The following is a 15,097-nucleotide window of genomic DNA, read 5'->3' as shown; positions in this document are numbered from 1 at the left end:
TCCAGAAACCGAAGACAGAGTACGAAAAATGTCTTCGATGGATCAAACTTTGTGGAAGACCGCATCATCAACTGAATCCATCTAAAATCAACCGGAACAGATATGTTTGCACGAAGGTAAGCCCTATATTTGATTTTCAATACATGTCTCATATAAATGAATCGTCAGTTCTTCGCTTGCATAACATAGGTACGTGTGAATGATTGACACACTTGATCTGTGTTGAGCGATACTTTGGGAGGACCTGACTGCACAAACGTGTCTCTTTGTTGGCGGCTAGCGAGCTAAGCTAAACCGGATTAGCGAGTCCTAAAAGCCTTCGACGTGCACCGAGACACCAAGACTGAAGGAAGGATGTTTGAGGACACTAAAGTAGTGATTGTCGTTCTCGGTTGGGACTTACGTAGGTTAAGGACTAATTCAAGAATAATTATTGAGGGGAGCGCGTGATGTTACACAAAGAAAACGAGAGAAACAACTCATAAATCAAGCCTCGCCTTCTTCTTTTCCTTCATACGGCGGTTCACAAACGGCTATGCAGATACACATACAGATTCTGCACACAAGTGTGATTAGTAACACGAAAATAGGAAACTGTCATTGACGAATTCGTCTTTGGGTTATAATATATTATATTATGTGGCTTCTCGGTCTTCCTCTGACTCCGGAAAGATCTTGCGCTAATATCGATGGTTTCTCCGTCGATATGCATGGAAATACCATTGAAATACCCCTTGCTGAAATACTTGAAGCCTTGCTGTCTGCTCTTCAACGATATTTCACTATTCGGTAAGAATGCGAGTGAAAAATCAGCTGGTGAATTGGACAATTTCGCTCTCGTTTTTTCTTCCTGCGCCGTCATTTTTGCTAATTGTTTGTCTGAGGTTAGCAAGCGTGGGGTGACGCAACTTCAGGAGGCGTGGTTAAGTGCCCTGTACGGAGGGGTCAATTGGCTAGCACTCAAAGATCATTCTAAGTACGTAATCATCTTGTGATGTGGGGAGTCATTTCTCTCTCTCTCTCCGATGTGCAGTGGTGGGAAGTAATGAAACACAAATACTTTGTCACCACTCATTTTTTACTCTAATCTGGATTTTCTACTCTGTCAAAACACCCTCCGTGAAAGACGACAACATAAAAAAACTGCAGTTGAGCTCTTGATCGAGATGACTGAGACAACCCCAGTAGGCACCAACGTGGAGGAACCGTGAACCAAGAGCATTAAAACAACTGTAACAAATGAGAAGAAGCAAGATATTCCCCATCCATCAGATCATAAAGTTAGCGAAGATGTGGGAAATCACTATTTTGATAGCATAAAAGTGTAGCCATAAGCACACATTTTTTTTCCATAATGTCAGACATTAAATCTACAACAAAAAAAATGGTTAAGATGTTGATGATCATTGTCGGTTCCCCAACATAGACATGGGTTTTTGCTCATGTCATCTATTTGTTTTAACATAGGAGGCTTGCCTGCATGCTTGGGTCCATTCATCATAAAGCTGGTGGGTCATTAAAGGTTCAGGCAGTTCCCTCAAGTAGGACTTCAGTGCTCCTGAAATTGTATGTCCGCATATATTTCTAATTTCTATTACAGTTAAACACCAGAAAATACAGTTCTGGTTTGTCATACCAGCAACAGCATGGGGGTCAGAGTAGAACTCCTCCAATTGTGAGGTGGAACAGTCTAGCGCCGCCTTTAGCTTCTTTAGTTTGGATGCCCCAGCTGCAATTCTGAATAGACCCTGACACCCACCCACACACACAAACACAGAAAAAGTGATGGCCATGAGCACCCGCAAACAGCAACAAAGTTGCAGTACCAGTTGCAGCACAGCACACACTTTATAGTGACAAACAGAAATGCAGTCTTCACTCCATAATGGCACAGATCAGACTCAACACGATATTGAAAAGGGCTTTCCTGTTCAAATGCACGCTTTCTTGTACAAGCATAACAGCTAGAAATGTGATTTATGAGCAGGAGACAACTCAACTCTATTGTTTGCTATATTTGCTTTCAGGAGGCGACATTCCCACCTTTTCATCAATCATCATGCTGGCTGGCTGGAGGAATTACGTAAAAGTTTCCCCTGTTTACACTTTGACTATCCGCTCATCTGCCAACCTACACGTGAACAAGCTAGTTAAAGCTTGCTCTCAGTTCGTGGCGCTGTGAATAGGGACCACAGCTCCGTGTGAGTTTTAATGAGCCACGCCAGCACTTATTTTACTCAAGACAGCAGAACAAATTGGTGAGTGGTCAGGTTTTGAGCAAACGTAAACTCATTCTATGCTTTAGAAACACGGAGGGGGAAATTAACTGGCAGCAAGATCATCTTAAAACAATGAAAACACCGTGCTACCATCTGTTATGGTTTAAATTGACTGATGACAAGGATGATTTTTTTAAGGCCACAAAACAATTGCTAAATGTGATACAGGTGGGTCTTTCAAAAGGACTTCCAAAAATCATTTGTGAGTGAAAACCAGGAATAGAATTAAGGGAAAATAGAGTATCTTCACGTTTGAGACAGCATTGCTGTTTTTTGACAGCTGAATTATGTACAAAATTGACAAACCCTGCAATGTCATCCAACAACAGTATGATATGGAATGGTACACATTGGCCTAACTTCCATCCCCAAGTTATTCAGTTCTGAATCAATGAAATTTAAAGTATCTTAACACACAATTTGGGTATTGTACTAAATGTCCGGCATTCAATGCACATGATAAAACCAAGTGAATGCAACATAACTACATTGAAATGCCGTATGTGGGTGCCATATGTCTACGGGCTTGATTTCAGCAGAGCTTGTTTTGGCTCAATTACCTCTTCCTTCATCCCAGTCTCTAGCAGCATCATGACGCAGGCCTCTATGGGCAGGGCAATCTCTCTCCCACTCCTTTTCAGGTGTTCATCCAATGCAGTGCCAAAGGCAGGCTTCTCAATCCAAGAATCTGAACATAAAATGTGAATTTCCTTATGATGCTACAGCAAAAGATGACATGCATCGTAAATACCCAATTCCATTAATACCCTTTCTCATCCAAAGAGACATAAAACAACAATATCTAACATCTGATCGTCATGCTGGTGAGGCCTGGAATTGGTCTGGCCAGCAGATTTGTGGGGGCAACAGTTGAGGTGAAGTACTAAGTCAGCAGGACTGATTGTGCACACGTTTTGCGTTTACGCTTGTGTCAGATAATGTGCAAAGGAGGGAAGCTGTAGTGGGTGCAAGGAGTGTGCATGTAAGCACGAGTGTAGATTCTCACAACACAGAACAAGGTTTCATATTGTGACTTTTGTTAAAACACGTTGTTTTGCAAAGGTGCACTGTTTAATGTTACAATGGGCACGTGGATTTACTTGTGGGCTTTACCTTGCTGAGCCTGGATGGTTGGCAAAACACTCTCCAGTAAAGTGAGAGATTTTCGGTGGTATTCTGCCTGAGCTTCAAGAAGCTACAGGAAGAGAAAAGAGAAGAGAAAATGATGAGGGCTACAGAATGAGACAAACCGAACAGGAAAAAAAGAGCTTGGTCTGCACTCTGTTTTAAAGTGACACGACAGCTGTGGGCATTCCCACGGAATCAATGCTAACACATTTGTCATTTGTCTAGAGTGTTGACTCACTGCACTCACCGTTAAGAAATAACAGGCATAGTCTCCTTCTTTTGAGAAGAAACTATACATGTCTGCTGCAAGTTGGTCCTAGTAGAAGAAACACAAGGTAAAAAGTGTGGATATGGCAGTACATAATAGCTTTCTAGAAGAATAGGGTATCTGTGAAAACAATATTTTAAGTGCCACTTGGTTTGGTGCGCAGGAACTTGACTTTGTGAGTCATAAACTCTCCGGTGGGAGACAACGACAAGGGTGATACCCAACGCTTGTGTCCTTCCTGGGCAGAAAACCCGACATGCATCCTGCAGTTCAGCGACACTAGAACACGCTCATCAACAACTTCAATAGTTCCAGACACATGCGTATGGGAGCTGACGGGGCATTTTGAAGCATCCGGGTGTGTCAGTAAACTGGGTCAAAGGCCCAAAAGGTCTTGGAATGTTCACTTGCTGCTGTAATAACTTTTTCACCGTAGAAGTGTTTGACCAGGCCCACAGAGATTATAAAAGACAGTCAGCCTGGATATTCATTTTAAAGTCACCTGATCTACCAGGAGACAAGACTGTCAAAGTTGTCATGTGAATGCAAGCTGTGAGACACTTTCACAACTATTATAGCCAAAATGGATACAAACAAGGAAGATTACCAGGAACACATTGAAGCAGTTCATTTCCACACAGAATTGTTGATACCTTGCAAAGTTCCACTTTGTTCATGGCCTCGTCTACTTCCTCCTTGAGTAGGTCAGCCTTGGCAGTCAGTGCTTGAGTGTTTGTTCCTGAGATTATTGATTTGGTCGCCTGCAACCATCTGTGTTTGGACACAGAAAGACACACATGGAATCAAGATTTCTCCATGACACCAAAATGTCAACTTCATCAGTGAGGAAGGAACACAAGCCCTCTCTGATCATGATGCAAAGTTTCACTTCATAGAGCAGAGACAAGCAGCTCCATATTCAGCTACTAAATGAAAACCCAATATTAACTTATTCTGTGCCAATGTTAGTTCTTATTCAGATCTCAACCATTACAGTATCAATATGATTTTAACCTGTATAACCTACGCTATGAACTCTATGCAGAAATTAACCAAGTAGTGATGAGTCAGACCTCGCTCTTGCAGAATCGTAGTCCAGCACTAATTTGGCCAACTGTTTCCTCTGTTTCAGAATGTTGGGGATGTCCACCTAAAAGAGAAACCCCCCCCCAAAAAAATATATATATATTTTTTGGCTCTCAGAGAAAAATCTTAATCTGTATAAAAGTGAAAAAGATGTTGTATACAATCATTGTGTGTTTGTGTGTGTCAACGGGAGTTATTCTGACTTAAAAAGTATAACACGACAAGTGCAAAACATCTCTCTAAATGCATTTAGAAATGTGATCCATAACAAGCTGCTCTTTGTGGTTTCTGACCTCTGCAAGCTGGCTGAGAGGATCCAGGACATCTTTCTCCAACTGTAGCTCGTGCTGCATCAGTTCAGATGCCAAACGACTCTCTGCATCCCCACAAACCTCCATCATCTTCCTGTCAACACATATCCATACAGAGGGGAAGTGGGTTTTTATTGTGTGCGCGCGGGTGCGTGTATGTATGTGTGATCATCAGGCAAAATGTGGGGGTTAATTGAGATTAAAAAGTGTTTAAAAAAAATTGTTGGGTTAGAAAATTTATTGATTTCTTTATGGAAGTAGTTAAGAAATCATCACACAGATGGGGTGATGCACTCTCTCTTCCTCATTAATCCCAGACAAACATGTGACTACTAAGAGCTACCTACTTTCACAACCATGAAGTGATTGTAACAGCCTGTTTTGTGCGTTTCAATTGGCCTCAGTGAATATGCGCCTCCTCATCGAAAGAGGATGAAAGCCTCGTTATCCCATTATTTGAAAATAAGACTGAATGAGTTTGTCTGACCTTATTATTTAAACTCCCTGAGGAGCTTCTGGCCTGTATAGCAACCGTTGCCACTGAGAAGAAAAAGATCATCTCAAGTGTCAATGAATAAGTAACTCACCCTATTAAAGAGTCCTCGCCCAGCTGGTTTCCACCTTCCACCATAGCCTGAGACAACGCCGTGAGAGGAAGCTTTTTCTGCGGCAGACATGTTTGTGTGGATGAAAGGCAGATGCAAACAATGATTATATTCAAACTGAGGCACTTCAAAATAGGCAACATTCCACCTTTCTATTCAAAAGCGTGAGGTTGAGGCCAATGGAAATGTCATCAAGACTTTCCATTGAGTGAGCAAGAGATGCATTCACAAAGTCAGGAAGAGGAAGTGAGTTTTCTGAGAACGGGGGAAAAGTCGAAGTTAAATGGGATACAAGAGGTAACATGAAATGAATCTATCAAATGAACTGTTCTTTCCAAGCACCTTTAAAATATGAAAGTTGTACAGAAAGTATCATCCCAACACCCTACTCTAATGAGGAAAATACAACCAAAACAGTCATGCACAGAGACTCTACTGAAAGTAAACAAAGAGCAGATGTAATGGAAGAAGTGGTTTTGAACAGGCCAAGGAGGTGCAATACTTTTTTTCTTTTACCTGACCATTTCCTGTATAGAGGCGTGGTACGGACTGTAGTGCATGTTGGGTTGTGTGGGGGAGAAAACACAAAAAAATTCATCACGTCTACTGGGATATTTCTAAATCAGATAAAATCAAGACCATTATTCTCAAGTTCCCTTGTTGATTTCCAAATACTGCAAGTACAATGATTTGAATTTAAGCATTTGCGGGTCACCAATCTTTTTGAACCTGAGAGCTACTTCTCAGACACTGATTACTGTAAAGGACTACTCGTTTTAACACACACTTCTGAAATCACAAATTTGCTCAAATTACCTTTATAATACTTAAAATATTCATTTATGTAAAGAAATATTTTAATGATTTCACACAATAATCAAACAATGATTTAGCAGGGGAAGAAACAAACAACATGCAATACTTCCTATTAAAAATAACTTGATATTAACAAATGATCACATCTACAATATGCCCACGAAATCACATTGTCCCATCATTGGTGAGGTGTTTTAGAATAGACCTTCGGGCTAGTCGTGGTCTTTGGGGGCAACCTGATGCTCAATGACACCATGTTTGTGACCTCTGAATTAGACCAAAAGTGGACTCACATGTCTTTTCTCGGCATCTGCCCCGATATGTCCCTGCAGACATGAGACCATTTTCTTGTGTGTGTTGTGGGACACCACGCGCACCAACTCCATCCGCCGTTCGATCTGTGCAACAAGAAGTAACAATGTTCACAAAATATATTCCATATTTTAGACAACGTTGAGTTATATTTTAGCATCTGGCTTTTGAAATATGTATTCCAAATGTACATAATCATTGGATAATATATTCATTTGGTTATTGCTATTTTATTAACTAGCACTGTAAAACCCGACAAAGAAACAAAAGTGTACTGATGAATCAGTTTGTGTTCTGAGCATCGATTTGATTTGTAGAACACCCTTGAGGGGAGTTCAGAGTTCCACCATGATTGATAAGGCTGGTCCCAATGGAACAACGCCGGAATGTTATCTTTAAAGCGCACTGCTCATCGGAAATGTTTCCATAGCAACGGTCACTGTGCTGTGAACAGGGCCGATGCGTTCATTAGTGTTAAAAAGGCGTTGGGGTTACACAAGCTTTCTCCTGTCTGCACACTAGCAACACAGATCCACTGTGTTTGAGCCATAATACCGTCATTGATGAGCTGGTCAATGATGGGAGTCACAGCTATTTTGGTTAGAAGCCAAGTGAAGCTGCACACTGTCCTTGTGATGCCAGGTGCTTGACTGGGACGACCAGTATCAACAATATGCACGGCATTTCCATCATTTTTTTTCACAACACCTTCGCCAAGAAGAGGATATGAAAAATGCTTTGCAAGATCACACCTTGAGCTCATAAAAAGCTGGCACCACCAAAGGAAAACAGATGTGCCTGCAGGGGGGAAACAACTCACTTTAAAACAATGCTCCACGAGGACATTAAGATCTAGAGGGAAAGTAGAGCAGTCACAGAAGGGGATAATTGCGCAAGGGTCAACCAAATACCAGACAATTGTGTTCCAAAAACAGAACAGTCAGAATTCCACGGCAGATATCTCCCTCCATAAGCCCCACAGTCTCATTTTTGCCTCCCACTGTTCTCGCGCTCTTACGTCACTCATGACCCATGGTGGCCCCCAGCATTCCCAAAACAGCTGGCTCATATACAAACTCAACAAGCACACATGTAAAAGAGAAGCGCTTTACAGCTTTGTAACATTACTCAGACTATGGCCAGTTAGTATTTGAAATAAAAACAAGACAGAATTCCCTTTCCGTAAAAATAGGAGGAGGAAAAATGATGGTCCCGTGTATTGGAAGTGTTTGGCTTATCCATCACTAGAAAATGGTTTCCTTCCAAAACAGGATACAGAGCACCATAGCATAGCTTCTGTCATACGCCTCTCAAGAGTAGCGACAGGGTGTGTTCCACCACTTTTGACGTGTTAAACGGGGGGGGACAACTCCCATGACGCAGCACAGGGTAGGGAATCCCAGACTTGCAGAAAGACAAAGAAGGTGCTTGTCCTGTTGCCTTTATTTATTTATTGGTTACCATGAGAAAGGTGTAGACAAATTTGGAATGGGGAAAAAAAAAAAACATGACACACTCAGTGAGTTGAGACGTCAAGGCTAATTTGTTTCCATCAGAGAAGTGTAGCAGAGGTTGGTCGCTAACCTACCAGACTGCTGTCAAATTTTAGAGGAACACAATATAGTATTTTGTGCAGACAGACTCCTTGTTCATTCCACAGCATTTCTGCGGTCTCCTACTGTGGTCAAGCGCGTTTAAAGAGGAGCAACAAGGAATGGTAGATCTATGGGAGATCAGGGTAAAAGAAAGACGGTTGGCTATAATAGTATATAGACTTCAGAGTAAAGCCAAGACAAGGGTGAATTTACTAAACAAGTGGACACCTAGAAATGAAATTGAAGGCTACACTCATCCATTCTTTAACACTTTACCCTGAAACCTACCTCAGATGGCTTAGGTTAAGGGACGGACTACACCTTGGAATGGTCAACAACCAATTGTATGGTGTTTGTGAAGGAGACTGCATTGAAACTGAATCCACATCAGATGCAAATCAAATTATCTACTAGACATCTCGTGGTCACTATAAAAGTCTATGCAGCCGGTTAATACGTCACAATGTAGGATAGCAATCTGTATATTGTGCTGCTCAGAATGCTATTCTAACAAAGTTTCCAAGTCGAAAGACTCAACAGCTAAGAGGTAACACCGTCTTTGAGGAGCAGTGAAAGTTGTTGAAAACTGACATCATAAAATAGAGCCACTTCCTTCCTTTACCTCAAGTGTTCTGAAATTATCTTTTGATCTTGTTTTGTCACTCAATTGCACCTACACAAGTACTTTTTTGTAGAATAAAGGCAAATGTGTTGAGAGAACATGTTCTATTTGTAATGTTTGCTTATGAGTCGCTGACAAAACAAAGTGTGCATTACTGTATTGGGTGTTGTGTTGTTTTCTCGAAGCAAAGCCAACACACTTAGCTTGATCTGGATCTTCGACAACACCCAGTAGCACACAAAGAAGCTTCATCGCTTGAATGCCTTTGCTGAGCAGCCACGTGCTTCCTCAAGATAGGTACAGAGACTGAAGGAGCCAGAGGTGTTGACATTGGAATGAGAAGTTACACAACACAACCACAATTAAAGTGACCTCTTCACCAAATGACTGAGATCATTGTAGTCGTGGAAGTTTTTCCATAACTGAGTCAATCAACAGTTCTTCATATCTGCATGTCACACCTGATCAAGTGGTCTGCCTCCAACCAGAAAAGATAAACTACTCCAAAATATAGATGACATGAATAAACCAACAGCTTCAACTTTTTTGTTCCTGGATCAGTAAAATCGTAAATTAATAAAATTTCTGGGAACGATGCAAGAAATACTTTTTTTTAAGTCACTTTAAAATTACAAGGTTTTTGAACATAGGTAAGTGGCATCCAAGTCTTGAGGTATTTGGAGTGTTGATCAGTAACAGCATCATAAGTGGTGGATGTTTTAACTATATTCCTCGGCTGCACGGCTTTAATGTTGCCGTCTGCAAAATCAAATAGCTTATAGTGGTTATGTTACTCTTGTGATCACATGAGGCAGAAGCCCCCACAGCAAGTTCATTTCCCCAGGCAATTCTAAACTTTAAAATCAATCTCTAATGTTGACATCATATACTGCACCGATTCACCCCACACACAAAAAAAAAAAAAAAAACCTGCAAATTTTCTCTTTGATGTAGCATCCATTCATTATCTACCACTTTTCCGGGTCAGGTCACAGGGGAAGTAGCTTCAGCATGGATACCCAGATTTCCCTTTCCCCGGCCACTTCTTCCAGCTCTTCCAGAGGGATCCAGAGCCGTTCCCAAGCCAGCCGAGAGACACAGTCTCTCCAGCGTGTCCTGAGTCTTCCTCGGGATCTCTTTCCGGTGGGACATGCCCGTAACACCTCACCATGGAGGAGTCCAGGAGGCATTCAAATCAGATGCCCCAGCCACATCATCTGGCTCCTCTCAATGCGGAGGAGCAGCGACTCGACACTGAGCCCCTCCCGGATGACCGAGCTTCTCACCCTATCTCTCTAAGGGAGAACCCGGACACCCTGCGGACGAAACTCATTTCGGCCGGTTGTATCCGGGATCTTGTTCTTTCAGTCACGACCCACAGCTCATGCCTATACGTGAGGGTAGGAACGAAGATCAACTGGTAAATTGAGAGCTTCGCCTTTCGACTTAGCTCCCTCTTAACCACAATGGAGCGATATAAAATCCGCATCACTGCAGATGCTGCACCGATCCGTCTGTCGATTTCCCGCTCCATTCTTCCATCTCTCGCGAACAAGACTCCAAGATACTTGAACTCTTCTACTTGGGGCAGGATCTCGTCCCCGACCTGGAGAGAGCACGCCACCCGTTTCTGACTGAGGACCATAGGGTCAGATTTGGAGGTGCTGATTCTGATCACAGCCGCTTTACACTCAGCTGCGAAATGCTCCAGTGAGAGCAGAGACGCGATGGTGAGGTCACCAAACTGGACATCCTCTACGCCTTGGCTCTGCCTAGAAATTCTGTCCATGAAAGTTATGAGCAAAATTGGTGACAAAGGGCAGCCTTGGCCAATGTCCATACATAATCATGTTACTTTTTATTTGAAGTTGGTAAATGAAAAGGTAATTCCAGTGGAGTGAAGCTTCATTTAATGTACAATTACTTGTAGAACAGCTCACTACATTTTCTAAGTACCTTGCCCAAAACTGGGTATCTGGTTGTATGGGAGGAGTGGAGAGGATGTGCCACTTAATGTCAAACAATCACAGTGATTCATTTAAAGCAATTATACTCTGCTGAATGTGTATCCTTAAAAGATGTGCAATTGTTAAAGTCAGTTTATTGGCATTTTCACCCAACCTTATAATCGTGGGTGAAAATATCACAACATACAGAACAGGACAAAAAAGAAAACATTTTAGTGCGGCCAACGCCTAACAGATGCAGCCTTTCCCAGGATGAGGTAAGATTCGGTCACAGCTTTACATCATCAGATTAATGGTTTACCTGTAAAAGGTCATCGCTGAGAACTTCTGTTTTTTCCGCTCTGCGAATGAGAAAGAAAAACAAAAAAAGATGTGATCAGTACTGACAGACAAGGACAGGCAATAGAAGTAGCCATGCTTCACTTCAGTTTACATATTCAGAAAACATGTGAAATACCAGTTTATAAACTGAACTTGAACTACATGGGAATGTTATCAGGTACGAGCCTTATTACAAGATTACACGAGTCTAACATCAAAATAGAAATATGAACAATACTATTTAAGACTATCAGTAAAACATTAATGGAGAAAGCATGGCACAGGTTCAAACAGTGGAACTCAAACGGGGAGTTGCTTCAGCTCTAGTTAATATCTGGTGACTCACACACACAGAGCAACAACACAGCAGAGCCCTGCCTGAGCCTATTATTAGTCGGCTAATGGTTGGGCCTGGTGAGGTCAGACAGATTAAATTCACTTAAAGGGAGCGGGCATGGGTGGAACGCATGCTTGCTAATCAAAACTTTTGCATCAGATACTTGCTACTGGTTGAACCCATTGTAACTGACCAAGATGAGTGACATCTTACGACAGTATAGTACGTATAATGCTAATTTAGCAATTTCTAATTAATAATAGTTCAAGCAGCTGCATGTCATGTTAATTATAGACCTTTTTTGAGTATTAGTAATAATCCATCACATCTGATGGTGGAAAATACTGTAGTGTTAAATATGAAATCCTAGTACTATATCTGCAGATATATCGGTTGTGGGGTACCACTATAATACTAGTTGTTAGGATGTCTGCATTACAGTTCTCAGCTCTGACCTTCTATGTGGAGTTTGCATGTTCCTCATGCTTGGTTGGGGTTTCTCCATCTTCCACTCACATAGCGAACACAAGCATGTTAGGTTTTGTAGACTAAATTGTCCATAGGTGTGAATGTGAGTGGGAATGGTTGTTTGTCCATATGTGCCCTGCCATTAACTGGTTAAAAGTCCGATATGTACACGACCTCTTGCACAAATTTCACTGGGATAGGCTCCAGCTCACCCGTAACCCTAAAGAGGATGGATGGATGGATATTTTGGCTTCTGGATCTAAAAGCTCCTGAGTTCAATTAAATAATTTACTAGCCTTGGATGGAATATAGTGTAACCTGTTACTAATTCATTGTCAAACATCTTCAGGCAGCCTTTAAAGGGATTTCCTTTTTCCTGAACATGTCCTGTTGCTGAACATGATGAAGCAGATAAAGGTGCTGACTGAAGTAAACCTGTTATGCAGCCTCTTGCCTGCAAGTTGGGTATCAGAAGCAGTCAATGAAGTCTCCCTCACAGACTCTTGACGAACTGTAGTAACCTCATCAGAGCACAGAACAGCTGCTTTCCATTACAAACATGGAGGCAGAAAAGCAGGCAGAAACAGAGAAACTGACACAGATGGGGAGGATAGTTTGGTTTGGGGGTTCCATGGAAAGAAATACAAATACTGAGGTTCAGGCCTGGTGGGGAGGTTACAGACTCTGGAGTAATGTAAAGCCACTGCATGGAAATTATTATCATTATTTTTTGGCTGGTGAGATAACATGCAGCAAGAGGACCTGCAGAATAATGTTCAGAAACATACAAGACAGTATTGGCAGCTCTTTGTGAATAAAAAAACGTGAACAACACACACACATGGAATTGTATTTTGAAGACCGTGTGGCATTCCTTGTTCTGAAGTAAAACATTCAGATGATGCATTTGTGTGCTGTTTCAAATGCTAATTGATTTAGTCATCAAAACATGCTGAGCCAGTAGCCCAATATACTCAAAGATTTGCAAGTTAACCAAGTAAAGAGGGATTGTTGTCTCACGACATTATTAAACCTTACAAAGCTTTGATATATTCTGACTCTAGCAGGACTTCGTGGGGGGTGATTTGTTGTCGTCGCAAAAAATAAATCCTGCCACCAGTGTGTTCCCTACACACTGACACCACTGTGCATCTGGCCCATTTCAGGAGCCAAAGTCTCAAAGGTCAATAAAAAAGGGAAATTTTGGATCCAACTTTTAGTTAGAGGGGCATACATTTTTTTTTTCACTAGCACCAAAACTGTTACAGTGGAAGCTCTAAAGCAGGGGTCTCAAACTCATTTTTATCGCGGGCCACATTGTAGTTACGGTTTCTCTCACAGGGCCATTATGACTGAAACCATGAAAATCTTGAATTGACCCACAATTTATCACCTAGTTTCGGAATCAGAAATCAAGGGCAATGTTTTTTTCAACTATTGTTGATGTTTGGAACACAAAAATGCTTGCAATATCTCAATGTCATCATTTATGATACGACAATTTGAAATTTTATTAGAGATATGACCAAAAATCATGGAAGTTGATACACATGATTTGCCCTCGCGGGCCACATAAAAATCATGTGGCGGGCCACATCTGGCCCCCGGGCCTTGAGTTTGACACCTGTCCTGTAAAGCTTGCAAAGACACCTAAATTTAGAATTCACTTGATATTGTCTGGAAAAATATGGTGAAGTGCCACAAAATTTCAGAGGTCCAATCACTGTCATGCTGGTTGTAACCGGCTTTGTTCTGACTCTCACTTTATGGCTGAAGTGACAAAATAATATATATAAAATTAGAAAAAAATACAATATAACGACAATGAAGTTTCCATGTGAAGTGATACCTCACGAATGCTCACTAATATAATCTCCCTCTTCAAGTTGGCCACTATGTCAGTTATTCATCATTGAAGTTATGAGTGAATAAATCTCAATAAAAATCGATTCATAATTAAATGATTCAATTTTAACATATTGCAGAACTGTTTAGAATATTGAAAAGCACAGTGCACAAGTTGTCTTATAAAGAGGATAACTTCATTTTCCATTTGCATATACAGTTTATGGTAAAATGTTACTTCAAAGTTGCTTGTAAAGTTAATAATGGCAAAGGCTCAACAAGGGAATTGATTCATTAAATTTTCATTAATTGTGTGTGTGGGGGGGGGATTAATGGTTTGGGGAAAAAAATGAACAAATCAGAGGTCAAATTGATTTTGTTTGAATTAATTGGTTGCAGCGTTGCGCAGTCAACTTTTGATACAAGTTACTTACAACTCCCCCTCCATTTGGGAACATTTTAATTATTATATGGCATTTATGCCAGTTTGCTATTTCCTGATTGTGATGTAAACATCAGCCTGCATTGTAAAAGAATCACTTGCCTATCCGGTCAGCCCCCCATCACATAAAAAAATTTAAAAAACATTGTTGCAGAGGAAATAATAGGCCATGTGCAACCTTGACAGGGGACAAACCCCCACAAACAAAACAACAATTGTTGAGCTGGCATCAGCTGACCTCCAGTGAAGAGAAGCTGCTGCGCCTAACAGTAAAATTGAAACAAACTATGCCACTGCCCGCTGCATCTGACTGCTTGACGGCCGTGGCAGTCAGTTGGGAATGGTAACCATGGCAATCTACTGTCCAAAGTGGAAGTGGAGTAAAAGAACACTACCGGTGGAAGGACAATGCAGCTTCTGTTAGTAGACACTCCACATAGTCAGCGGCCTGAGGAGTAGGGAGGGTCGCTCTGTTTGCAAAAGTTGGCAGCTTGAGGCACACAGTAATGGATACTGGGCCCGGATGAAAGCAACTGGTAGAATAATTGACCATTAACTGTTGCGCAACGGCAAATTAAGGGTCGATGAAACATTTCTCTGTATTATTTCAACTGACGATATTTTCATACGCTTCACATTCTAATTCACCCACAATGTCAATAGAGAAATGTTTCAGTCCACTTTATTTACAACCA

The 15,097-nt window shown here is 41.4% G+C and overlaps 1 protein-coding gene across 6 annotated transcripts in view; it reads right to left on the bottom strand.

Moving 5' to 3' along the window:
• Positions 1-15,097, bottom strand: part of arhgap17a (Rho GTPase activating protein 17a) — a 28,313-nt gene that overhangs the window by 9,525 nt on the left and 3,691 nt on the right. For 4 of the 6 annotated variants that reach the window (XM_061809795.1, XM_061809796.1, XM_061809801.1 and 1 more), the window contains exons 2-13: positions 11,291-11,330; positions 6,787-6,891; positions 6,194-6,226; positions 5,660-5,736; positions 5,055-5,166; positions 4,749-4,825; positions 4,329-4,446; positions 3,655-3,723; positions 3,393-3,474; positions 2,840-2,967; positions 1,637-1,748; positions 1,477-1,558 (exon numbers count right to left, since the gene is read on the bottom strand). In XM_061809795.1, coding sequence (XP_061665779.1) covers positions 1,477-1,558; positions 1,637-1,748; positions 2,840-2,967; positions 3,393-3,474; positions 3,655-3,723; positions 4,329-4,446; positions 4,749-4,825; positions 5,055-5,166; positions 5,660-5,736; positions 6,194-6,226; positions 6,787-6,891; positions 11,291-11,330 — 1,035 coding nt within the window. The remainder of the gene's footprint in view (positions 1-1,476; positions 1,559-1,636; positions 1,749-2,839; positions 2,968-3,392; positions 3,475-3,654; positions 3,724-4,328; positions 4,447-4,748; positions 4,826-5,054; positions 5,167-5,659; positions 5,737-6,193; positions 6,227-6,786; positions 6,892-11,290; positions 11,331-15,097) is intronic. The other 2 variants (XM_061809797.1, XM_061809799.1) reach the window with 1 other exon arrangement.

Source organism: Syngnathoides biaculeatus, chromosome 22, assembly GCF_019802595.1.
Source record: "Syngnathoides biaculeatus isolate LvHL_M chromosome 22, ASM1980259v1, whole genome shotgun sequence".
Classification (NCBI taxonomy): Eukaryota; Metazoa; Chordata; class Actinopteri; order Syngnathiformes; family Syngnathidae; genus Syngnathoides; species Syngnathoides biaculeatus.
The sequence above is the reverse complement of the archived record's forward strand: the minus strand, read 5'-3'. Positions and strand labels throughout refer to the sequence as shown.